The sequence below is a fragment of the Ovis aries genome, chromosome 5 (genome assembly GCF_016772045.2).
Source record: "Ovis aries strain OAR_USU_Benz2616 breed Rambouillet chromosome 5, ARS-UI_Ramb_v3.0, whole genome shotgun sequence".
In the NCBI taxonomy this organism is placed as follows: domain Eukaryota; kingdom Metazoa; phylum Chordata; class Mammalia; order Artiodactyla; family Bovidae; genus Ovis; species Ovis aries.
In genome coordinates, this window is record NC_056058.1 from 32,457,823 (window position 1) to 32,485,447 (window position 27,625).

The 27,625-nt window shown below is 35.1% G+C and overlaps 1 protein-coding gene across 10 annotated transcripts in view; it reads right to left on the reverse strand.

Annotated features, from left to right (window-relative positions):
- DMXL1 (Dmx like 1) overlaps window positions 1-27,625 on the reverse strand; it is a 132,642-nt gene that overhangs the window by 97,776 nt on the left and 7,241 nt on the right. For 8 of the 10 annotated variants that reach the window (XM_004008689.6, XM_004008690.6, XM_042250329.2 and 5 more), the window contains exons 2-7: window positions 21,501-21,626; window positions 18,619-18,690; window positions 15,557-15,635; window positions 10,640-10,772; window positions 3,468-3,534; window positions 2,088-2,266 (exon numbers count right to left, since the gene is read on the reverse strand). In XM_004008689.6, the coding sequence (XP_004008738.2) occupies window positions 2,088-2,266; window positions 3,468-3,534; window positions 10,640-10,772; window positions 15,557-15,635; window positions 18,619-18,690; window positions 21,501-21,626 (656 nt within the window). Of the gene's footprint in view, window positions 1-2,087; window positions 2,267-3,467; window positions 3,535-10,639; window positions 10,773-15,556; window positions 15,636-18,618; window positions 18,691-21,500; window positions 21,627-22,751; window positions 25,867-27,625 lie in introns of those variants that run through there. The other 2 variants (XM_042250331.2, XM_042250332.2) reach the window with 2 other exon arrangements.

The following is a 27,625-nucleotide window of genomic DNA, read 5'->3' on the forward strand; positions in this document are numbered from 1 at the left end:
TTTTTGCTCTCATCAAGTATTCTTAATGCCCCAGTTTAAGGTATCTGCCTCTGATGGTATCTTCCACCATGATCACTTTTGCCAAAAGTGAGTGAAATTTATCAGAAGCAGATGCGACTGTCCTCTCTCAAAATATACAATATTTCATAATTCTCTTTTTTAGTATTCTGGTGCTCTAATTAGCTGCATGTGAAAATACCTGGAATATCATCAGAACTCAACCTTCAGAATAATGTTAACTTCTGATAGTTCTAAAAGGTTAACAGTTTGTGAAGACAGTTATTTTTCCTTTATGTATGTCATAGCTCGGGGCTTCCCCAGTGGCTCAGCGGTAAAGAATACACTTGCAGTGCAGGAGCTGCTGCTGCTGCTAAGTCGCTTCAGTCGTGTCCGACTCTGTGTGACCCCATGGATGGCAGCCCACCAGGCTCCCCCATCCTTGGGATTCTCCAGGCAAGAACACTGGAGTGGGTTGCCAGTTCCTTCTCCAATGCATGAAAGTGAGAAGTGAAAGGAGACACGGGTTCAATCCCAGGGTTGGGAAGATGTCCTGGAAAAAGAAATGGCCACTCCAGTATTCTTGCCTGGAAAATCCTATACAGAGAGGAGCCTAGTGGGCTACAGTCCATGGAGTCGCAAAGAGTCAGACACAACTGAGCACACACATGTCATGGCTCATTCTATTCTAGACACATATTTATACGTGTGGGCAATGGTCTCAGAAGTACTAAAGTAATAGCTCTCAAAGTGAAGGTGGACTGAGGATGCTTCTGCCAACAGTACAGACTGTCCACACCACTTTCCTTTAGTTCAAAAACTGTGAAACATACTTCTAACAGAAGAACCATCCGTGTACCTAGAGGGTCCTAGTTCAATGCTTTGTTAGACTGGAGGAGAGAGGTAAGAAGAATGGTAACTATCACACTACAAAATTGTTCAGAAGATCTAGGTATAACAATGATGTATGTATGCTGTTATATATTCATTATATGTGGATTTGTGTCCAAATCCACAGAATGTACAACACCAAGAGTGAATCACAATGTAAATTATGGACTTTAGGTGATAATAATGTGTTGATGTAAGCATCAACTGTAACAAATGTACCACTCTGGTGGAGGATGTTGATAAAGCAGGTGGTTGTGCATATGTGGGGAAAAGGGTTGTATGAAAAATCTCTATACCTCCCCTCAACATTGCTATAAACTTTAAACTGCTCTAAAAAGAATGTTTAATATGAAATAATTTTTTTTAAAAAAACCTAGGCTTACTCTGCTGGCTCAGAAGAACAAAACTAAAGTTAACAGATGATCTAAGTATGCTATAATGGATCAGCTTAAGACATTCTCAGATGACAAAAAGATAAGGGAAAAACTGTATCGATCCATAGTGTGGCCAAACTGAAGATGGCCATGTGGAACAAAAAGGGATTTCTACCTACAATTAAGTAATACAATACCTCTGTAACTTACTAAATATATGCAAAAAGTCAACAGAACATCAAGTCTGACAAAGACTATAGGAAACAAATGAAGTACTAACAGGTTTATTTGTGCATGCATGTGTAGGTTAAATTAATACCTAGTTTAGGACATCATAATCTATTGGCCCATGTACTTTTCCTCAAAGATGCTACAGGCAATTAAAGAAATATTTGAAGTCTCATGGTATACACTCTCAATAAAGCTTGTTTTTTTAGTTACAAAAAAAAAAAAAAAACCAAAAAAAAAAACAGTGGATACACATAGAAAGGGACAGGATAAAGAGAGTGAAATGTGAAAAAGTTGATGTAAATAGAAATTTAGGAAATGACTAAAGACGAAAGAATTGAAAGAAAAAGATGCACAACTCTTGTCACTTTAAGATATCTGAACTAGAGGTAAATTATCCTTTCACATGGCTCTCCTCTTAAGTATCATATATAGTTTACTCATAGCCAGAGGCTTGCAGTCCAGGAGCTTTCTAGTACTACTTGAATCTTCATGGGCAAAAACCCTATAGCAATGTATTCTCAAAATGAGAAAAGCGGTCAAAGTCACAAAGATGACGTTCTCTTAATACATGGGAAAAATGACTAATCCACTGACCTAGGCATATATTTGCTTGTTTTACGCCAGGAAAATCCATTTACAGCTCGAGGATGGGCCAGATATACAAAAGAAAAGTCAGTTTCTCCTTCAGATTGTTTTTCTGAATTTTTATCTGGAGAGGTAACAGATGTCCGCCAGTTTTCTACATTATACCATACCTTTAAAAGACAGTCATCCTAAGAGGGTGGAAAAACAGAAACAGAAAAACATCCAGATCAGAATTAAAGGTTAAATCAAATACCAAAGGTAAGATTTTTCTTCGCAATTAAAGGAACATAGGGATGTGAGGAGGGGTTGGGCATGGAAAAATTAAGAAAATCTCTGATTCTGATACTTTTCTAACCAGCATTCCTTAACTGTTCTTTGAGAATTAAGGTATGTGAACGTGTGTATTTTGCCAAGGTTGGCTCAAGGAAAATGGTAGCTACTATTTGATATGGAAAATAAAGTCATTCAGGAAAGACCTAAAGATGAAGGGTTCATTTTCTCACTTAGCCAAATATTAAGTAAGAAAGCATTACCATTAGTAGACTTCAAAATACTGCTAATTTTATAAAACAACATTTTTTATAGATTGTCATATGAATGTTCAAAGAAAATGATAATAACTAGTTAGCAACTACCACTATATAAAATATTAAGCTACTAATTACATTCCTGATGCTGACTAAAGTTAATCAGATTAAATAGCCCTAGTTTTCTCCTAAAAAAATTTTAGGAGAAAATACCTCACCAAGAATTTAAGACATCTCATATTCTTAGTCTGCAGATTTGAGTCATGGGAACAATAACTTCAGACTATTAGTTTTATGTAAAGTGCTCTGTAAACCAATGATTTAAAATAATTAAAATTTAAGGGAATTCACTATTCTGAAATCAATAGGTAATAACAAAGAAAAGTTACAAATGTCCTTCTAGAAAGTTGTAAATTCTTTTACTATAAATACAGTCTAATATAGCTGTCAGCTAGAAGATAACATAAATAACAGTTATAGTTTATTACTGACAGTATACTATATCCAAGACACTGTGCCACTTTACATATGCTGTCTAAACTAACCCAATGATCCAAGACCTATGAGGTAGGTATTATCATCCTTAGTTTATACATGAGAAAACCAAGACTCAAAGTGATTAACTACTTGCTCAAGATCAAAAAGTTGGTAAATGGCATATTTATACCCAGATCTACCTTTGATTTAACCTGTTTCAATTATATCATATTGCCCCTTAACATAATAATATTTAGCCAATTTTTGCTATTTAACATATTTAACAGAAAATGTTTGCAACTTAAATAATGAAGCAAGTTAAATTTTTTTGATATTTCAAAATACACCATAAACACAACTTGATAATAGTATTTTCACAAATTACCTTCCCAGCAGTGGCAAAAAATTCTCCATCTGGTGAAAATTTCATTAAATGAACTTGGGAAGCAGTTCTGTAAATTAAATAGACAAGGCATAATTTTCAAGGAAAATTAAATGAGAGAATGCAACATTACTTCTCTAAACTATATTCAGTAACCTGCTTCAAATACAAAATGTGGTAACATAAGTTTGACACTCACTCTTAAGTATATCTCATATTATAAATTAGAAATAGAAAAGTTAATATTAAATATAAAAATTTTCAATGTAAAAATATCTATGAATAAGAATCATATAAGGAAAGACTTGTCATTCTTTAAAGCTTAAGACAGAAGAGTCACAGGTCTCATTCCTTTAAAATATGAGAAAGCAAGGTTTCATTTTTTAACATGGAAATCTAATTTTTGGAGCTATGGATACTTACATTCCAACATACATTTACAAGAACAATAAATCAGTATTTTATAATGAATTCTGCCTTAAGGCAGCATTTGTACAGTTGAAGATTATGTATGTGTGTGTTAATGAGAGACTTCCAACCATTATGGATTCGGCCTTCCAATTTTACTAACATACTTGGTACATACTTGTCTTTCCTTCTTCAAGGAGTTTCAGCTCAGTTCCCTCATCACCTTCCCTTTTGCCTTTCAGGAAATACTGATCTCAAGACATTTCTCACTATCATTGCTTTCTTTTTCTTTACCCAAGTTCATGCTTAGATAGTCACACCAAACTTATTTGTAAAGTAAGCCAAAGAGGAATTCCGTCACAGTTCAATTTCAAATGAAAACAACTTTTTTACCCTGATTTTAATTATTATAAATACATAACAGAAAATAATGATATAAATGGGTGAAAAGAAGAAAAGAAAATCATCTACAGCTTCACCAAAACCACAACACCCATTTTCACACAAAATCACTAGTAACATGTTGATACACTGACTTCCGGATCTCTTTCCACTTTGCCTCTGCATCTGCTTTCTGTGGGAGATTGTGGGGAAGAATATGGAAACTGCGTATTTACAATTTGCTCTGTAATATTTATTTTAAAATACATCATGAACATTAAGTTCCGATACTTTGAAACTCCAATAGTTTGGCCACCTGATGGGAAGAGCTGACTCATTTGAAAAGACCCTGAGGCTGGGATAAATTGAAGGCAGGAGGAGAAGGGGATGACAGAGGATAAGATGGCTGGATGGCATCATCGATTCAGTGGGCATCGGTTTGGGTGAACTCCGGGAGTTGGTGATGGACAGGGAGGCCTGGCGTTCTGCAATTCATGGGGTCACAAAGAGCTGGACACGACTGAGTGACTGAACTGAACTGAACATTAAGTGGTACAGTGAACATTTTTGAACACACATTTTTATGTATCTAGTTAAAGATATCTTTAAAACAAATAATTAAAAGTGCTTGCTCTTACACTGCTATATTTAAAATGGATAACCAACAAGAACCTACTATATGGCACATGGAACTTCGCTCAATGTTGTGTGGCAGCCTGGATGGGAGCGGGGAGAATGGATACATGTATTCGTATGGCTGAGTCCCTTCACTGTTTACCTGAAACTATCATAACATTGTTTGTTAATCAGCTATACCCCAATACAAAATAAAAAGTTAAAAAACAATGCCTGGTCTTCATGATTGTGACCGTGTTGCCCCTACAGTCTTTTCTTAAAGCAGTATCTAAAGGAATTCTTTTAAAAGGGAATCAGATTTCACACTCTGCTCAAAACCCTCAACAGCTTCCCAACTCACTCAAAATTAAAATGCAAAAGCCTCACAATAACCTGTAAGCTGCCTCCTGACTCTAATCATTCCCCATCACTCCTCACTATATTACTTTCCTCCAGCCACAAGGTGACACACAGTTTTACCTAAGGGTCTTACACTAGTTCCCTCCTCCAAAAGATATGCACACATAGCTTAATTCCTTCATATCTATACTCAACGTCACCTCTACTCCTCTTCTCCTATCCTACTTTTTCTTTATTGTACCTATTAGTCTCCATCTAACAGATATAAGCAGATTTTTAAAATGCACCACAAATGAACTATAATCAAGCTCAACTTTTAAATGTATTCCAGTTAGTGTAATCTTCAGTTGTTCAGTTCAGTCGCTCAGTCATGTCTGATTCTTTGCAACCCTATGAACTGCAGCACACCAGGCCTCCCTGTCCATCACCAACTCCCAGAGTTCACCCAAACTCATGTCTATTGAGTCGGTGAGGCCATCCAACAATCTCATCCTCTGTCATCCCCTTCTCCTCCTGCCCTCAATCTTTCCCAGCATCAGGGTCTTTTCAAATAAGTCAGTTCTTCCCATCAGGTGGCCAAACTATTGGAGTTTCACCTTCAACATCAGTCCTTCCAATGAACACTCAGGACTGATCTCCTTTAGGATGGACTGGTTGGATCTCCTTACAGTCCAAGGGACTCTCAAGAGTCTTCTCCAACACCACAGTTCAAAAGCATCAATTCTTCTGCACTCAGCTTTCTTTATAGTCCAACTCTCACATCCATACATGACTACTGGAAAAACCATAGCCTTGACTAGACAGACCTCTGTTGACAAAGTAATGTCTCTGCATTTTAATATGCGGTCTAGGTTGGTCATAACTTTCTTTCCAAGGAGTAAGCGTCTTTTAATTTCATGGCTGCAATCACCATCTGCAGTGATTTTGGAGCCCAGAAAAATAAAGTCTGACATTGTTTCCCCATGTATTTGCCATGAAGTGATGGGACTGGATGCCATGGTCTTCGTTTTCTGAATGTTGAGCTTTAAGCCAACTTTTTCACTCTCCTCTTTCACTTTCATCAAGAGGCTCTTTAGTTCCTCTTCACCTTCTGCCATAAGGGTGGTGTCATCTGAGTATCTGAGGTTATTGATATTTCTCCTGGCAATCTTGATTCCAGCTTGTACTTCTTCCAGTCCAGCGTTTCTCATGATGTACTCTGCATAGAAGTTAAATAAGCAGGGTGACAATATACAGGCTTGACGTACTCCTTTTCCTATATGGAACCAGTCTGTTGTTCCATGTCCAGTTCTAACTGTTGCTTCCTGACCTGCATATAGGTTTCTCAAGAGGCAGGTTAGGTGGTCTGGTATTCCCATCTCTCTCAGAATTTTCCACAGTTTATTGTGATCCACACAGTCAAAGGCTTTGGCATAGTCAATAAAGCAGAAATAGATGTTTTTCTGGAACTCTCTTCCTTTTTCCATGATCCAGTGGATGTTGGCAATTTGATCTCTGGTTCCTCTGCCTTTTCTTAAACCAGCTTGAACATCTGGAAGTTCATGGTTCACATATAGCTGAAGCCTGCCTTGGAGAATTTTGAGCATTACTTCACTAACGTGTGAGATGAGTGCAATTGTGCGGTAGTTTGAGCATTCTTTGGCATTGCCTTTCTTTGGGATTGGAATGAAAACTGACCTTTTCCAGTCCTGTGGCCACTGCTGAGTTTTCCAAATTTGCTGGCATATTGAGTGCAGCACTTTCACAGCATCATCTTTCAAGATTTGAAATAACTCAACTGGAATTCCATCACCTCCACTAGCTTTGTTCATAGTGATGCTTTCTAAGGCCCACTTGACTTCACATTCCAGGATGTCTGGCTCTAGGTGAGTGATCACACCATCGTGATTATTTGGGTCATGAAGATCTTTTTTGTATAGTTCTTCTGTGTATTCTTGCTACCTCTTCTTAATATCTTCTGCTTCTGTTAGGCCATACCATTTCTGTCCTTTATTGAGCCCATCTTTGCATGAAATGTTCCCTTGGTATCTCTCATTTTCTTGAAGAGATCTCTAGTCTTTCCCATTCTGTTGTTTTCCTCTATTTCTTTGCATTGATCACTGAGGAAGGCTTTCTTATCTCTCCTTGCTATTCTTTGGAACTCTGCATTCAAATGGTTGTATCTTTCCTTTTCTCCTTTGCCTTTTGCTTTTCTATCTTTCACAGCTATTTGTAAGGCCTCCTCAGACAGCCATTTTGCTTTTTTGCATTTCTTTTTCTTGGGGATGGTCTTGATCCCTGTCTCCTGTACAATGTCATGAACCTCATTCCATAGTTCATCAGACACTGTCTATCAGCTCTAGTCCCTTAAATCTATTTCTCACTTACACTGTATAATCATAATGGATTTGATTTAGGTCATACTTGAATGGTTTAGTGGTTTTCCCTACTTTCTTCAATTTAAGTCTGAATTTGGCAATAAGGAATTCATGATCTGAGCCACAGTGAGCTCCCAGTCTTGTTTTTACTGACTGTATAAAGCTTCTCCATCTTTGGCTGCAAAGAATAAAATCAATCTGATTTCAGTGTTAGCCATCTGGAACTGTCCATGTGTAGAGTCTTCTCTGGTGTTGTTGGAAGAGGGTGTTTGCTATGACCAGTGCATTCTCTTGGCAAAACTGTATTAGACTTTGCCTTGCTTCATTCTGTACTCCAAGGCCAAATTCTCCCGGTACTCCAGGTGTTTCTTTACTTCCTGCTTTTGCATTCCTGTCCCCTATAATGAAAAGGTCATCTTTTTTGGGTGTTAGTTCTAAAAGGTCTTATAGGTCTTCACAGAACTATTCAACTTCAGCTTCTTCAACGTTACTGCTTGGGGCATATACTTGGATTACCGTGATATTGAATGGTTTGCCTTGTAAATGACCAGAGATCATTCTGTTGTTTTTGAGATTGCATCCAAGTACTGCATTTCAGATTCTTCTGTTCACTATGATGGCTACTCCATTTCTTCTAAGGATCAATCTTCAGTTGATCCTAGAATAAAACTTGCACAGTTTCCAGTCCAAGGCTTAATTGTTTACTTAAATAATAAACCACTTCAAATAAATGAGTATGTCTAGTCCGAGTTACCAGGACTCTGTATAACTGTTTTTTTAACTTAAGATTTTTCTCCCTCTTCCAACTGTATGAAATACATTTCAAATTCTCAGTTCAATCCAAGAAGCCCCTTACCAGATTTGCAGTGACTACAGTACAGCAGTTCTTTGCTCTTCTCTCTCTGCAATCTTGTATGAAAGACTCAAAAGCAAAGCCACAGCTCTTTCTAAGGAATTATCTTTTTTGCAAAATCCTATTTCCTCTCTATATTTAAACCCTTTTTAATATCCATGATCTGACTATGGGGTGCAAAAGAACACAGAACTAGCTCCTTTGAAATCTCCTTTATAAATTCTATATATAGGAAATCTGCCTTACTCTGACTCTGGTATCTGATAGGTGGCTCAGTGGTCATAATCCCCCTGCCAATTCAGGAGAAGATACTGGGTTGGGAAAATCCCCTGGAGAAGGAAATAACAACCCATTCCAGTATTCTTGGCTTGGAAATACCATAGACAGAGGAGCCTAGTGGGCTACAGTTCATGGGTCTCAAGAAGAGATGGACACAACTTAGCAACTAAACAACTGCTTCACATAAAACTGACTCAGGAAGAATGGCCTACCTTACATCCCGTCATACTGATTTACTGGTATATTGTTTATCTCCACCCATCCTATATTCTAAGCACTTTTACCACTGCCTGGAATATGATAAGCACTCAATATTTGTTGGAATGAATGAAAGAAATTTGGACTTGCTATCTAAAAAACATAAGAAAAATTAAGCCTACTGATTCATACTTCCATAAAGTATGATACTAATTTTATGCTCTTATTAACAGTATATATTAGTTAGAATATCTTTTCTCTACTCACTCACTAGTAATAGATATTATTCATTCTTTTATGGATATTTTGCATTTCATGATTTTTGTATGAGGTTAGTCAACTCAATATGCTGCTCATTATTCACATATAATACTTCAAAAAAATTTTTCTTGAAACATTTTTCTCATTGTCCGTTTTTATTTACTTCTGAAATATCTACCTTCAAATTAATTTTTAAAATCTCCTTTTAAAAATGGCATTAACCCCAAACTGCATATATTTCCCATCGAGTTTTCGGTTTTTTTTCCTTACAATCTTTTTGTTTCACGAAAGATTTTTATTGATACCTAAAACTATTAATTTTTTTCCTTTTCTTTCTTTTCAGTTTTCAGCTGTGGTGCCATACTTAGAAAAATTTCCACAACTCTAAAATAGCACTTCTCATTTAATAGTGATAGCACACAAATGACAACTAATAGCCCAATATGCAATTTTTAATTTCCCAATAGTGACATTTTAAAAAGGTAAAAAGAAACAGGTGAAATTAATTATATATTTTACTTAATCCAATATATCAAAAACATCATCATTTCAGTATGTAATCAACTAAAACTTAGTAACACTTTCACACTCTTTTGCTTAAAACTTTTGAAATCCAGTGTGTATATTATACTTTTAGGACATCTCAATTCAGTCTAGCCATATTTCAACTGCTCAAGTGAGATGTGGCTAGTTGCTATCATACCAGATATGGCAGTATTAAAATATGAGAATTTACTGGTATTTTCATCTAAATTTTTGTTGTTGTATACATATTGTTTTTTCTTCCTTTTAAATTTGTTTTGGTGCCAAGTATGAAGGGGATTCTAACTTTGCTTTCTCCTCCACAGAGCTAGCAAGTTGCCTTATTGATGTAAAATGCCACCTTACATACTGAAACTCTGTGTACTTGGGTTTAACCCTGGACCCTAATCTATCCATTCTTGTATCAACAACAAAGGCTTGATCTGTTGTAGCTTTAGAATTAGTTTTACTATACTGTATGTCTTCATTCTTTTCTTCTTTTAGAATTTTCCTTTTCTTGCCATATGTGTCCTTTTAATATTTTGAACTCCACTCACAAGTAGAAATTCTAATGAGATTGTGATAAGAGTGATATTCAACATATAGATTAATTTGGGAAAAATATCTTCTTCACAATGGGAAAATTCAGCCAAAAGTATGAAAGGTATCTTTGTCTTCCTTTTGTATAATTTAGAACGCTCTTATGGGCCTTACACATTTCTGCTTCTTCCTAGGCGTTTCATTCAACAACTTAAAAAAAAAAGGATCTGCAGAGCATGGGAAATGGGGACTGTTCTATGTATAAGAAAAGGTATGTCACAATTATAAAAAAAAAATACTTTTTATGTTAGTATGCTTTTATACAAATGAAAATGCATTTATAATATCATAAGACCATACAAAATAGATTTATTCGTTTAACCCCCTAACTAATTGCTTACTTGCACTGCCAAATGCACCTCCAATCCCCAAAGTTAAGATCTGTTTTATCTGGATTTTCATCTTCAGCTGGCTTCTCCAAGTTAGCACTGGACCAGAGTTGCAAACAGCTGGAACCAGTTAAAAGACGATTACCTGAAAAAATATGTATTATCCACCATAATTATTTAGGTATTTAATTAGTGACTTAAGTTACATGCTCAAGAGTTTCATATAATACTATAAAGAACACAACTTTTTTAAAAAGTCAAATAAAAAGAGATTTGGGTTATGAGGGAGTAAAGCCATATTTTAACTTTGTTGAAGAAGCCTAGACAGAAAGGGGAACAGATCTTGTAATCTCTCCTTCAACAAACATTTAATGAGCACCATCTTTGTAACAGGCACTGTGCTAGGCACCAGTAATACAATGACAAATGAGACACTGTCCTTTTTCATGCTGGGTTCACATTCCAGTAGAGAAATATTATGAACAGAAGCATGGAAACACATGAGTTCATTATATTCCAGAGAATGCTTCATAATCTCCTTATGGTTAAGGGATAAAGCACATAGTATACCTAAGAAAAGAAGTAAGGTTGGGCGGGGGCGGGGGGAAGCCATCATATTGTGAAGCATTTTTGAGGTCTGTAAGGAGTTTAGTTTGTTACAAGCAGCTGGAAGTTAGAAGATTTTATATGGAGGGAGAGTTTGCAGAGTGTAGAATCTGTATTCTACAACAAGGGGTCTCAGCCGGGAGGGGGGTGTCAATAGATGGATGTGAAGAGGCATATAAACCTCCTCCAATAACATACATGCAAAAGTTATAGGTATACTATGAGCATTTTTCTAGAGATAACTCAGAATTTTCACCATACTTTCAAAAACCTCAGTACACAAAGAAGGATAAATATTCTCTATAATTCTAGAGAGAGACAAGATTAGGAAAAACATAAGATTCTAGGAAACCTGGTTAAATGACACATAGATGGGAAATCATGAGGATCTGAATCAAATATTAAAGTCATAAGCATGGATTTGAAAGCCATTTCAAAAAAACAGAATTTTCAAGGCTTGACACCACATAAAAAATAGAAAGGTACAAGAGCTTTCAAGGATAGATCCCAACTATATGACTTGGATAACTGGTTAGAAGATTATTTTGTCAAACAAAGAAAATTAAAAAGTACAAACTTTGGCCAAAAAGCTGACAATAAATAAGGCATTCATCTTGGCAATTGAAGACTATGGATTTGTATCTCTCTGGAAAGATCACTTTATTTAAAAAGTGAGTCTGTGGCAAAACACTGACTTTAGATAGGAAATCCCTGTTTCTAAATGCCAAGTAAGTTACTTAATTAGCCATGTGAATTTGGTCAAGTTGGACAACCTCTGAGACTCAGTTTTCTCACCTATAAAATTAGAAATTTGTATAGAGTTGTTTAAGAATTAGCTATTATATACATAATGTATCTGGCACAGGCTAGACACTTAGCAGAAGCTCAATAAGTAGTAGCAGTTAGGTGGAAAGTCTCATCAGCAGTTCAGTCGCTTAGTCGCGTCCAACTCTTTGTGACCCCATGAATCGCAGCACGCCAGACCTCCCTGTCCATCACCAACTCCCAGAGTTCACTCAGACTCACGTCCATGGAGTCAGTGATGCCATCCAGCCATCTCATCCTCTGTTGTCCCCTTCTCCTCCTGCCCCCAATTTCTCCCAGCATCAGAGTCTTTTCCAATGAGAAAGTCTCATAGATGGATAAAAACAGCCCAGACAGTACTAACAAGACATTCCATTTAAATACGGTTATTATTCCACTGTTGAGCTTACCAACAAATATACCTGTTCTTTTTTGGCTGAGATATAATTGACATGTACCATTATATTACTTTCAGTTTATAACACAATGATTCAATATTTGTATATAGTGTGAAATGACTACCACAGTAAGTCTAGTTAACATTCTTCAACACATATGGTTACAATATTTTTTCTTGTGATGAGAACTTTTAAGATTTACTCTTTCTCTGCAACGGTTCAAATACACAGTACAGAATTAAGCATAGTTGCCATGTCATGCATTACACACCAGGATTTATTTCATAACTCATAACCTTCACCTATTTCATCTATTCTCCCCAACCCCACCCTTCTCCACCCACTACCTCTGACTTCTCAGTATCTGTGAATTCAATTTTGATAAGTTTTATTTAACAGAAACTAAGGGTGAAATTAAGGTATGCCCCCAAATTAAGAAATTAATATAGAATACAAAATAATTCACCTTAGTTACAGAATGAAACAAAAGTAGGTAGGGTATAGTATAATACATTGATTTGAACAGAAAGGGCAGAGGTATGGCTATCACAGGAGGGGGAAAAAAGCATTAAGCCTAAAATAGTAAATCTTAGGATTTAAGCAAGATGCAATGGTGGGTCTGGTGGCAATACAAAGGTAATACAGTCAGTTTACTAACATCACTTGAAAAATATTCTTTATATCCAATGCCTGGCATATACTAATAAGGTATATTCATCAAAACTAAAATACTAATATTTCACTTAATATATTCTAAATCTGTTTATAAATAGTTACAAAGTTCATTTGAAAAAAACAAAGAGTTCCCAAATACATATAACAATAATAACCCATTTCTGAACCAAACCTCTAAATTTTAAACTTTTGATTATAAAAAGAAAAATAATAAAATTTGCTGTGAATTTTAACTAAATCATGATTTAAAAGATAACCATCATGAACTATTGGCAAGTCACTAGCAGATATGTTAAAAATAAGTAGTTATCTTCTAATAGAACTCTGTAATGATGATTTCAAAGGAAATAAAATACTATCAATATCCATAATAATATCAATGCTACCTTCTGAACCATTAGTACTTACAGACCACAGGTACAGACATTCCAAGCAACTACTAAGTGATTACTAAAGAACACTCACTTCAAATAAAAAGTGTTTTTATTATAGTTATTCATAAGAGATTTCAAGTATCCAGTTCACTTGCTAACAATATTTTTTATAGTAAGTACTAAAATATCTTTTTACAGAAAGCATCAAGTACATTCATAATTAACCATTCTTGATATGTTAAGTAATCTGCTCATGATCACAAAACTTCTAGTCATATATATAAACATTTATTGACAGTTTAATATATGATGGGCCCCACATAAATTACAGAATAAAATAGAATCTAAGACCTTGTCTAACAAAATAAATAAATAATTACAATAAATTGTAGTGCTATCACAGAATAACCATATAATTTATCATCCAAACAGGAACACGTGTGAAAATAAAAGATAACACTATTAATAATTATATGAGAACAATAGGCATAAACTGGACATGAGTAACCTTATACATAGTAGAGTTAAATACAAAGTGCCTTACTAAATGCCAAATTTGAATCCAGGTTAAATTTCTACTCTTCTCACTGTATGCATAAAATACACATGCAAGATGCCAGCTAGCAACAAGCATCAAGCTCATGAGAGAAAATATTTTAAAACACTGTGAATTTTTAAAATCTGAAGTAATCTCTTTATCTTCTAAAACAATTTCACAAGGTTCTGAACTTTGTATTCTAAATTAACATTTTTTTCTCAGCCATTTTATCTACTATATGTAACTACATCTCATATCTGTGTATTCCTTTCATCAGTCACTCGATATGAACTGAGCACCTACAATGATAAGGGCACTGAAACAAGTTATTTCTCATTGAGACTACTGTGAATGCACTTTTCAAAGGTAATTAAAATACAATATTTACCTTCCTGTTCCTCTTGTCTCTGATCATTCTAAGACACTGCTACCAGAAAAATCTGGCAAAATCATAAATCTTAGTTTGCCACTAGCCACATTCAAAAACCTATACACTTTATACAATTTAAAAGAATTAAGTTATTTAATTATTTACATGACTGTAAAGGCTTTCCATCTGCTGTATTCTTATCTCTTCACCAAACTCACTCCAGTCTCAATGAAGTACTAACCAGTAGCAGAACATATCCTATGCTTTCTTTCTCTGTTCCTCTGTTCACTCTGATAAACTGGTAAAAATTGCTTTAAGACTGTTTTTTAATGCAGAAATAGATAAGTGATACATATACACATTATTTCTTCTTAGAATTCACTTGTTTTTTTCCATCCTCAACCTATCCCCGCTCCCTGGTGGCTCAGATGGTAAACAGTCTGTCTGCAATATAAGAGACCAGGGTTTTGACTGGGTTGGAAAGATTCCCTGAAGAAGGGAATGGCTACCCACTTTGTTACTCTTGCCTGGGGAATTCCATGGACAGAGGAGCTTGGTGGGCTACAGACCATGGGGTCACAAAAAAGTGATATATATACACATTATCTCTTCTTAGAATTCACTTATTTTTTCCATCCTCAACCCATCCCTGCTCCCTGGTGGCTCAGATGGTAATGAATCTGCCTGCAATGCAGGAGACCAGGGTTTTGACTGGATCGGAAAGACCCCTGAAGAAGGGAATGGCTACCCACTTTGGTATTCTTGCCTGGGGAATTCCATGGACAGAGGACCTTGGCGGGCTACAGACCATGGGGTCACAAAGAATCTGGACACAAAAGTGACTAACACTTTCCCTTTCAACCTATCCCTACCCTCACTATCAAAGTCCATCTACTCTCACGTTAAAAGGCTCCCCTTCAATGAAACTTTGATTCTCCAGAGACAATTAGTGTCTGCTTCCCAAAACAACACATTCCTACAATAGCTGGACACTATTATGGTGCATATTTTCCTCATTTCAGTATAAGCTCTAAAATTACACAACTTGTTTTACTTACTTTTTTGTTCTTTATCATTTCACACAATGCAGAACCGAAATACATGAAAGTAAAAACAAGCAACAGTCTAGACAAGTATTATTTCAGTTAATCCTTCTTTTCTTACCTGCAGGATCCCAAGTTATATTGTGTGCTATGGAGTCCAGAAAAAATTGGCCACTTTTCTGCCACTGACTATATAATTCCTAAAATTTGAAAAAAAGGTCATTTAGTCTATTATTGGCATCTTCTCTGTCAAATGTATACACTGACACTAATTATTTTTAATAATACATGCACTCGTTTTTTTTGAGCTATACTTGAGCACTGAGTCATATTTGAAGAGAATAAAATGTTCAGGCTAGTCAAGAAAAATAAAGAGTATGTGATGGAGATCAATGAGAGCATATCCATTCCTGGAAGGTCCAAAAGTCTGTCTTTACTATATTTAGACAATCAATAAGTATCTGCCAACTAGGACAATATACGTATTAACCTCAAACTTTTAAAGTTACTATTATTACTTTATTATTATTATTATTATAGCTACAAAGGTTTAATTTTAAATATGTCTGTGTCTCTGCTACTTGAAGATCCCTCCTCTTCTAGTGTTTCACCTTCACCTGAGGGCATATGGTAAGTGTGAAGATTCAGAATAAGAGATGTTAACACTGCTCTTATATAAATATAAAGGCTTTTCATCCCTTAAAACAGTATTTTTCAAACTTTTTTAACATGCAAATCAGTAAGAAATATACATGGCACTGTAACCCAGAACACATATATGCATACACATAAATGCAATCTAAGTTTACTCTTAATACATGTGATGAACTCTAACATTTCTATTCTTTTTCATTTTCTTTTAAAGTCAGCTTGTGGCCTACTAAGTTGACTTCTCTAACCTCTAATAGATTGAGACCCATAAACACTCTCTGAGTGTAGTGGTTCCCATACTTTGGAATGAAAATAATGTGAAATGTTTACTAAAAACTCAGACTCAAGACCCATGCCCAAATGTTCAGATTCAAAAGGTCCGAGACTGGGCACAGGAATCTGTACTTTAAAACAACATCTCCAAGTGATTTTGATACAGGTGACCTGCTGAATATGCTTTCATGAAACACTATGTGGGCTTCCCTGGTGGCTCAGACAGTAAAGAATTCACCTGTGAAGCAGGAGACCTGGATTCAATCCCTGGGTTGGGAAGATTTCCTGGAGGAGGGCATGGCAACCCACTCCAGTATTCTTGCCTGGGGAATCGCCACGGATAGAGAAGCCTGGCAGGCTATAGTCCATGGGGTCGCAAAGAGTCAGACACAACTGAGCAACTAAGCACATTTTGCAGAAATGGCTCTCAATCATCAGAAGACTTCCTCTACAACTAGATGAATGAGTACGTAGGCACTATCCCACAGGTACAGATTTACAATTCCCCAGAGCAGGACCTGGACACACTATCAACTAGTGATTCTGATGTGCACCTCTTGTGAAGAACTACCATCTTAACAGAATATTCCAGAATGTACAAATAAAACAATACTTTTATGAGGCTCTAAAGATTCTCTGATACTATATCTTGGAATTAAAGATTCTGAGCATCTTCCAAGTTAATAATTTTTCCATTTGATCCAGTTTTCCCTTTATTCATCAGGCTTTTTTTCCCTGCCCTCTCTGTAAACTCAGTGCTGCTACCAATAAACCAGCCTCTTCTTATTGAATTTTTCAGACTATTATATTAAATAATTATAACTAGTACAAGAGTTATAACTGAAATTCTCAATTCTACTTTTATTAATAAAGGCATTTTAACATAACAAACTGATTTTTTAAAGTCAGTTATTTCATTCAACAAATATTTATTGACTAGTATTTGAAATACAGTGTTTTAGAAGGAACAGCCACCTATAAAATATGTTTTTAGTACTATCAACTACTAATTCCTAAGGGTATGAGAGCCTCTAACACTGGATTCATAGATAATAATATAAACACAAACAGAAATGACAGAAGTGTGGACTCTCCTTCCATGAAAGTTTTAAATGAACATCAATTAACCTAGAGAAAATATTTTTCATCAACACAAGGTAAGGAAAAAGAATCCTCACACCTAGGGATTAAGACAACTAGTTTCACTCTTAGAGCTATGGCTCAACTGCTGTTTCACTGCTCAAGTCACATATTTTTGAACCTCTGCTGCCTTATTTATAAAAAAAAATAACATCCGCCCAACTAGGAGGGAATTTGTAAGATATTAATAAGCTAAGTGAAAATGAAATGAAAACTGTTAAAAGATATATAAAATAAATCTATTATTAACACACTGTTTAATTTTTCACATTTAACACATTTCCAGTCTTTGAAATCAAGAATAAATAGATGTTAAACAATTTTGGTATTGAGCAAAGAACCTCTTAAGGCCGACGTGCTTAATATCAAACAGCTACAGAGCAGCAGATAAGTAAACCATTTCTATGACTCCTACGACAATGGTCTTTAGACCACACTATGCTGATCCTCTTTCACTTAAAATCAGTGGTTTAACCTTCAGTAGAGATGAGTAAAATACCCTGGGCTGCTATAATTAAGGGTATCAAAACACAAAAAAAATTTACTATATAACCTCAATATTTATAAACTATTGTTTTAAGAAACTTTCAGAACTATTCCTGAATATAGATTCCTTAGAAAGAAAAAACATTCACTGACCCACTAACAATTATTCCATGATTTAATAAGGGCAAGAAATTAAGTCCAAGGGGTATGTTAAGATTTTGAATAGAAATATGTCACTTTAAGAACAAAATATACAAAGAAAAAAGCTATACGAAAGAAGACCACAGAAACAAAAAACCACTGCCACATATGACTGGACAATGAAGTCTGCCACTATTAATAAAGTAACTGACAAAGTTGTTGACTCTTCAAATACTTAATAAAAGAAAAAAAAGTGACAGACGGGGAAAAAAAGGCATTTCAAGATAATTCAGTGAGCACAATTTAGTTTAATTCTACTTCAATGAAACATTTACACATTTTAAAGAAGGAAGTGGCATTCAGCATGTTGTCTGTATTTACAGTGTACAATTCATACTGATTTATGTGACAATCACTCTAATTTTGTACTCTTAAAAATGTTATCTTTTAATACATATTTCCATTTCTAATAGAAAAAGATAAATTACTGACCAGATTTTTCTTTTGCTTCGGTAGGTTAACTGGTTCAAAAACAGAAATAACATTTCCATAGGATGCTGCAATCTTTTAAAAAGAAAAAACAAAGAAAACTTATAAATATGTTGTTACTTATGAATCAAAAGAGCAAAGGAAATGAATAGTATAACTTACAAAATACTCAACACAAAATTTCTTTCACCAATACTTGAGAATGTCAGTTTTGGGGGTTACCATATCTGGGTCAAAATCCCAGCACTGTCACTTACTGTATACCAGCAAGGTAATCTCTTTGAACCTCAGTTTCCCTATCTACATTTACAATATGTATTACATTATCTTCCTAGTAGAACTGAGGGCCAAAATAACATCTGTAAAGCATCTGGTAAAGAACACTAAATGTTAATTCCCTTCCTCACATAAGAAAATGTATTGATGCATTCCTTATAGAATTTGATGACTTAAAAATCAGTTTTTAGGTTACCTCTCCTCAAAAGTTCACAATTCTGTCACTGTATATTTAACTCACTGGAGATAAAACTTAGATCTATTCCTTCGTGAACTCTTTAAGAAGTATACTTTTTCAATATTCTACTTGAGTATCTTTAAAATTTACCCCTTAATCAATGAAAAATAAACCTTGCTGGCTCTGTTTTATGAAGTAGCTACAACTGCAGCCTGAGGGAGTCACAAATGAAGAATATTAAAACATCAGAAATCAGATATATAGATAGAATGAATGATCAGGAATAAAGATAAGACATATAATCTAGTGAAGAAGAGTAAGAAATGAGGATATAACATACATATGGGAGTAGATATTTTTAAGTGTTCTGAGGAGTTCTGAGAATACAGAAATCTACACTGAGTTCATCCAGGAGTGTTTAGTTTGTGCCTTTATGTGAGGCTAGGATTTCAAACTGCAGTGAGTGTTCAATTTCAGAAATAGAGCACAGTATGAATACAAGTGTAAATATTAAAAGAAGTATGTTGGGAGGTGACTGACCATCAGTCCACCCAGAAAGAGAATAATGAACATGAGGCCAAAAAGGTAGGTGTGAGTGGGTTAAAGAAAGTCTCAAACCAAGGTGAACAACCTAAACTTTTCTAGAGTAATGGGAAACTAAGAACAGTTTAAAGCAAATGAATAACAAGTCAAATGCAGACAGACAAACAAGTCAAATGCAGACAAATTTTCTTAGGAAAACTAATCTGGTAGTACTACAAAGATAAAAACAGTAATGATAAAATATTGATGCCTATGGTATCAAAAAGCACTTCCTTCTAAAAGTTAAACACAAGTCCCAAATACCAAAACCTATAAATTTTCATCTTGATATCTTAAGGAATCATTTGATTATACTGATACTGTCTGTAAAACAAATGAAATGTACCCTTTATCAGAATGATTAGAAAACCAAATGACTTCTTCATTCTAACCTGGATTTCATGTAATATAGTAACCCACCAAGCTCCTCCGTCCATGGAATTCTCCAGGCAAGAACGCTGGAGTAGGTGGCCATCCCCTTCTCCAGCGGATCTTCCTGATCCAGGGATCGAACCCAGGTCTCCTGCATTTTAGGCAGATTCTTTACCATCTTAGCCACCAGGGAAGCCCATAGTATAGCTTATCCCAAAAAGATAATTCATATTGGAAATTACTAAAATTAGATTTCCAACATTAACCAGCCTCATGTGACTCTAGATGGTAGAAGTGAGTTTTCATATAATCAAGATTACAGAACTACAGAGCTAGGAGATAAAGCAAAAATGAAGAGAAAGGAAAAAAGTTTCAAGGATTTTGGGCATTCCATAATAAAAATCATTTTTGTAATACAGGGAGAATGAAAGACATGAACAAAAGAAAGACAGATAAGACACCTGCAACTCTACTGAAAGGAAGGGGTAGATGAATAACAAAACAAAAAACAGTAGTCCAAAAAAATAAGCAAAGACTACAAGAGTTGAAACGACTTTACCATGAATATCTTTAAGCTAGGTCTGCAAACATAACTTTTCAGAACGGCAAGTTTACTAGGAATGATTAGATTAAAAATAAGGTTGGGACCATTTTGATTTCTCACACAAAAAGGTCTAACAGTATCACAGAGTCAAACAATATACTTTAAGTATCTAGCAAAAAAAAAATTACATTTGCAAAGTTCAGCCTAGTCTAGCTACAACTGTATCTAGGCTTGGTCATCTATGCCTGTATGGTGCTATATTAAGCTCTATACTATACTGTTTGTAAGTATAACTCTCCCAACTCTGGTACTATACAGAAACCATATTTAACCTGATGTGAAATCATATAACCCATTTCTTTTGTTTTTGTTGCTATTTCACTTTCAAGGCAATTTTTTCCTTTTCATATGTAAATAGAAGTTGACTGAATTTTTCACTTTTGTATAGACTTGGAATAAATTACTTAAAAAATTGTAGCATTTATGTTGATTTTTTTTAACAAAGTTTATCCCCAGGTTACAAGGAGATAACTACCTGTTTAAAGACAAAGTAGGATTCTAACAATAATTTCTTTTCAGGAGTTTATTTCTAGACTGAAGTTTATTGTTATTCCTTTCCTTCAATCGAATAAATTTTGAAATAAGTAAGCTTTACATCTATTCTACAGGCAATAAATATTATATCTATCAACTCACGGAGAAAATTATGCTATATTTCAAGATTATACAAGAATAAATTCCTGACAGTCTCTAAGATACATTTAAGTCAGGAATTTTGTTCTCTAGGGCACAGCTAGAGAGACCAAGAAATCTATAGCTACATTGTCTTGGAAACACAGTAAGTCTCTAATTCAACAAGAAATGATACTTCAGAGACTATACTCACAAAAACCATACTCAAAACAAATCTCATATTACCACAGGATTACAAACCTTGCCTTGCTGCATTGAACAATCTACACATCCTACTTGAATATTTCCATGTTTAGCTCCTGGGATTATTTGCAGTCTTTCAAAATCACTTCCCAGTATAACAATGTCACATCCAGATGCGTAAGCCTAAAAACAAAACAAAAAAGAACAAAATAAAATTAAAATGATAAAATTGTCAACAAAATATTTTCTCATATAAAACACTGGTATTAAATATTATGTTTTAACAGACAAATTTTAAATATTTTTTAAAAATCTTTATTATTTGAGAATATTTCTCTTACCTCCCGTATACAGATCCATCAGTCAGTCCTATCTGCAAAATATATACCAATTCCTTTCACTTCTTCCATCTTGATTGAATGCGACTGCACTTATCTAAACTACCATCATCTCTCTCCTGCATGATTGCTTATACTCTGATCACTTCCATTCTTGCTTCCCTCTACAACTCCTTTCCACACAAAGACAAAAGTGATCTTTTAAAAGTGTTCATTACACCAAGTAATTTTTCCTGATTAAGTCCCTTCAATAGTTGCTTCATTGGACTTGGAACAAAATCTCAACTTTTTACCAATGTCAATGCCCTAAATGATTACCCTAATTTCCCAAATCCATCTCAAGCTACTCTTTCATCCCTTCAAATGGCTCCTGCCCCTATATTACTCTTTTTTCTGTTCCTTGGACATACCAATCTTTTTCCACCTCAGGGTGGTTTACCTTGCTTCTACCTGCCTGGTCTTTGTCTAACTTCTTTTCAACATTCAGGTCTCAGTTCCTCAATAGACTCATATTCTTGCTCCCTCTCCTCTAACGACTTTCTGGTTTTTTTCTTCATAGCATATACCACAATTTGTAAATATCTTGCATGTTATCCATTTCCATCACTACAAGTTAAAGTCCACGGCAAAAAGGTAGGGTTCAAGTTTATCTTGTTCTCTGATCTTAGATCACAGAAGCATCTTCCATTTAAGAGCACATGACTGTCATCCTATGCTGTTATATGCAGCATAACTGAAAATAAAATATCCATCACAAACTGTTTTCCATCCTGGTAAGTTCTGAAAATCTCAGTAATTCCTTACTTTCTCATCTCTTTTGCACATATACATACAATTTACCTAATGCAAAAAATATTATACTTAATATATATACTTTATGACCATAAATCCTACAAAGGCCAAAATGGTTCTGCATAAGCTACAAAAAATATTACAAAAGGGATTTGAAAGAACAAATAAATCTGCTCACATTATCAAAAAAAATTAGGCCTGAACTGGCTGACAGCTTCTAGAGCGGCAGAGTGGGCTTGATTTTGACTTCTGATCTAGCGCTCCTTCAGTGGTAGCACAGGAACTTCCTTAGTTAAGCATACTTGCCTGGGATCTTCCTAAAAGAACTGGGAGAAATCAAGTGCGGTTCTACTAGTGTCACTAGTGGAAAAAACTGGCTCAGAAAACAAACAAAAAACCTCATGATGGTCTGCTCACCTCTGTGTAAATACCCACGACAGGATCACAAGGCTTGTCACAAGATAAATTATCCTCAAGAATAAATTCCAAAAAGCAATTTAAGAAAACTTTTCATTAATGATCCTCTAAAATACCTTAATATTTTAGAAACTGATTTTCTCCTGAATTTTAAATTTTGATAAAATACTGTCACTGTTTACCAAAATAGTATACTAAATGCAGAGTGTTTACAATTTAGATTTCCTTCTCACAACACAAGTCTGTTTCAATTTCCATTAGCCAGGATATATATATACATTTATTTATATACATATATATACACACACATGTATACACGCACACATTTTAATATGTTCATAACCTCTGCCTTCTTTTCGTGTACTGCAATTATCTATCTAATTTTAGACATTGTGTTGCACCTATTTCTGTCAATCATGATTAAATTTTCCTGAATCAAGTCTACAATTAATCCTGAAGTATCTCACAAAATTATTGCTTAATTAATGTTTAATACGAGTATTGAACATTTTCAGACTTGATAAATGCAAAGTTATCTCAGAAATAGACACCTACCCAACAGAAAGATGCCAACTCATAATACATATAAACCGTGATCACTCAAAGACTTATCCAGTCCTGGATTACCCTTGCTTTTTTCCTGCTACTGTATTATATTATAACAGCCTGTCAGTTAATTTTTCCTTAGTGATAGTACTAGAGGATGCAAAGCTATCTATTCCTAATTTTGGTAACCAGTGAAGCTGCTCAGTCGTGTCCGACTCTTTGTGACCCCATGGGCTGTAGCCTACCAGGCTCCTCCATTCACGGAATTTTCCAGGCAAGAGTACTACAGTGAGTTGCCATTTCCTTCTCCAGGGGATCTTCCCGACCCAGGGATAGAACCTAGGACTCCCGCATTACAGGCAGACACTTTACCATTTGAGCCATCAGGGAAGCCCAATTCTGGTAAATTTTTAAGTCAAACAAATGTTATTGATCTTCATCTAGAATATCTCTCTCATTCAGTCTGCCCTTTCTTCTTTCAGAGTTACAATTAGTGGATGGCAATAAACTGGTAAATGGAAAAAACAAAAACAACAAAAAAAGAATATAACCAATTGTAGTCCATACTTCATGAGTTGGAGTATGGATAGTCCTTGGGGCTTTATAATACAAAAAAAAAAAAACAAAAAAAAACCTCCTGATTTTCTTGACTATAGAATTTTAATTTTTATACTTTTTTGATAATGTAATTAATTAAACATCAGTTCAGTTCAGTCGCTCAGTCATGTCCGACTCTTTGCGACCCCATGAATTGCAGCACGCTAGGCCTCCCTGTCCATCACCAACTCCCGGAGTTCACATCACAAACTCACGTCCATTGAGTCAGTGATGCCATCCAGCCATCTCATCCTCTGTCGTCCCCTTCTCCTCCTGCCCCCAATCCCTCCCAGCATCAGTCTTTTCCAATGAGTCAACTCTTCTCATGAGGTGGCCAAAGTACTGGCGTTTCAGCTTCAGCATCATTCCTTCCAAAGAAATCCCAGGGCTGATCGCCTTCAGAATGGACTGGTTGGATCTCCTTGCAGTTCAAGGGACTCTCAAGAGTCTTCTCCAACACCACAGTTCAAAAGCATCAATTCTTCGGCGCTCAGCTTTCTTCACAGTCCAACTCTCACATCCATACATGACCACTGGAAAAACCATAGCCTAGACTAGACGGAACTTAGTCGGCAAAATAATGTCTCTGCTTTTCAATACGCTATCTAGGTTGGTCATAACTTTTCTTCCAAGGAGTAAGCATCTTTTAATTTCATGGCTGCAGTCACCATCTGCAGTGATTTTGGAGCCCAAAAAAGTAAAGTCTAACACTGTTTCCCCATCTATTTCCCATGAAGTGATGGGACCGGATGCCATGATCTTTGTTTTCTGAATGTTGAGCTTTAAGCCAACTTTTTCACTCTCCTCTTTCATCAAGAGGTTTTTTTAGTTCCTCTTCACTTTCTGCCATAAAGGTGGTGTCATCTGCATATCTGAGGTTATTGATATAAAATGCATTAAAGATTCAAACTATATTTGCATTTTGTTCTGTTTCTCAATTATTTTCAAGATTATGTAAGTATCTTCTTAAAAATCCTGCTGTGCACAGAATACTGGTTGAATAAACTATAGTACATAGGTAAATGGAGTATTACACAGCTATAAAAATAATGAGGAAGAAACCTATGAACTGACTTGGAGTGATTTCTAGGAGATAGTATTAAGTGAAAAATTAAGAAAATAAGTAGAAAAGGGCTGGCTGACTTGTCTTTGCCTGACCTACTTCACTTAGCATAATACCCTCTAGATCCACATATTTTGTCACAAATGTCAAGAATTCACTCTTTTTTATGATTAATATTCCATTGTGTGTATGTGTGTGTATAGGCATTGTGTGTACACATATATGGATGAAAATGAATGCATATGTGTATTTGTGTGTGTACATGTACATATGTATATATGAGTAATTTAATAATTTCAAAATTCATAACCAGCATCCATTGGTAGATGAATGAATAAAGAAAATATATATATACACATGTATACACACACACACACCTACACATCTTTATTCATTCATTTACCAATGGATGCTAGTTATGATTTCTGAAACTTACTAACATCATAAATAAATCTATCAGAATGGGGGGTAAACAAATGAACTAACTACATTACAAACAAAAACTACATCTACACTGAAAGAAAGAAGGCATGAAAATACTTAGTAATTTATGAACACAGAATTTGACTAATATATTTTCAGCCTTGGAGACTGAGAACGAAAGAACTTTGGCACCAAAATTTTATATACACCAAAGCTATACAAGGACACTACGAAAACTACAGGCCAACTTCTCTGACGAATATAGATGCAAAAATCTTCAACAAAATACTCAAAGACTGATTTCAATAGCACACTAAAAAGATCGTACACCATATTTATCCCTGAGATGCAGGATGGTTCCATAAAAGCCATATATGACAAGCTCACAGCTAATGCAGTCAATGGTAAAAAGCTAAAAGCTTTCCTCCAAGATCAGGAACAAGACAAGGATGCCCACACTTTTACCAATTCTATTCAACCTAATATTGAAGTCCCAGCCAGAGTAATTAGGCAAGAAACAGAAATAAAATGCCTTTGAATCAGAAAGGAAGATATAATATTGCCTGTTTTCAGAATACAAGATACTACATATAGAAACCCTGAAGTCTCTACCAAAAAACTTTTATAACTAGTAAAGTCAGCAAAGTTGCAGAATCCAAAATCAACATAAAAAAATAACTGCATTTCTGTACACTAACAATAGACTATTCAAAAAAGAAATTAAGGAAACAATCCAATCCTCAACAGCATCAAAAAGAATAAAATACTTTAGAATAACTTTAACCAGGTAAAAAGTCTTGGACACTGAAAACTATCAAGACATAGATTAAAGAAACTGAAGATTACACAAATAAATGAAAAGACGCTTTTGGTTTTCAAATTAGAAGAGTTAATATCATTACAATGTCCATACTACACAAAACCATTTATAGATTCAATGTAATTTCTATCAAAATTCCAGTAGCATTTTTCACACAGAGGAAAAAAAAAAATCCTAAAATTCACATGGAATCACAAAAGATCCCAAATAGCCAAAGTGATCTTAAGGAATCACTAAGCTGGAATCATCACATTTCCTGATTTCAAACTATATTACAAAACTATAATAATCCAAACAATATGGTATCAGCATAAAAACAGACCCAGAGACCTAAGGAACAGAATCATAAGCCCAGACATAACCTACACATATATGGTCAACTAATTGTTGACAAAGGTGCCAAGAATATACAATAGAGAAAAGATAGTTTCTTCAATAAGTTGACACTGGGAAAACTGGACATCCCTGTGCAAAAGAATGAAACTGAACCCGTGTCTTACATCACACACACAAAGAAACTCAAAAATGAATCAAAAACTAAACTTGAAAAATAAACTGGAAACAACAAAACTCCTAGAAGAAAACATAGGGGGAAAGCCCCTTGACAATCAGTGATGATTAATTGAACACCAAAAGCACAAGCAACAAAAGCAGTAATAAATAAGAGTACATTGAACTGCAAAGCTTCTGCACAGCAAAAGAAACCATCAACAAAATGAAAAAGTAACCTTCAAAATGGGAGAAAGTATGTCCAAATCTTATCTGATAAAAAAGTTATTATCTAAAATACATAAAGAACTCATAATTCAATAGCAAAAACAATCCAGTTAAAAATGGGCAGGGGACTCAAATAGACATTTTTCCAAAGAAGAGGTACTGATGGTCAATAGGTACATGAAAAGACATTCAATATCCCTAATCATCAGGGAAATGCCGATCAAAACTGGATGAGATATCACCTCACACCCATTAGGATGCTATCATCAAAAAGATAAAAGATAAGTGTTGGTAAAAATGTGAAGAAAAGGAATCCTTGTGTACTCTTGGTGAGAATGTAAACTGGCATAGCCACTGTGAAAAACAATATGGAAGGTCTAGTGTGGTCTAGTGGTTAAGAATCTGCCTGCCAGTGCAGGAACAGAGGTTCAGTTCCCGGTTCACATGATTCCACATGTGGCAAGGCGAC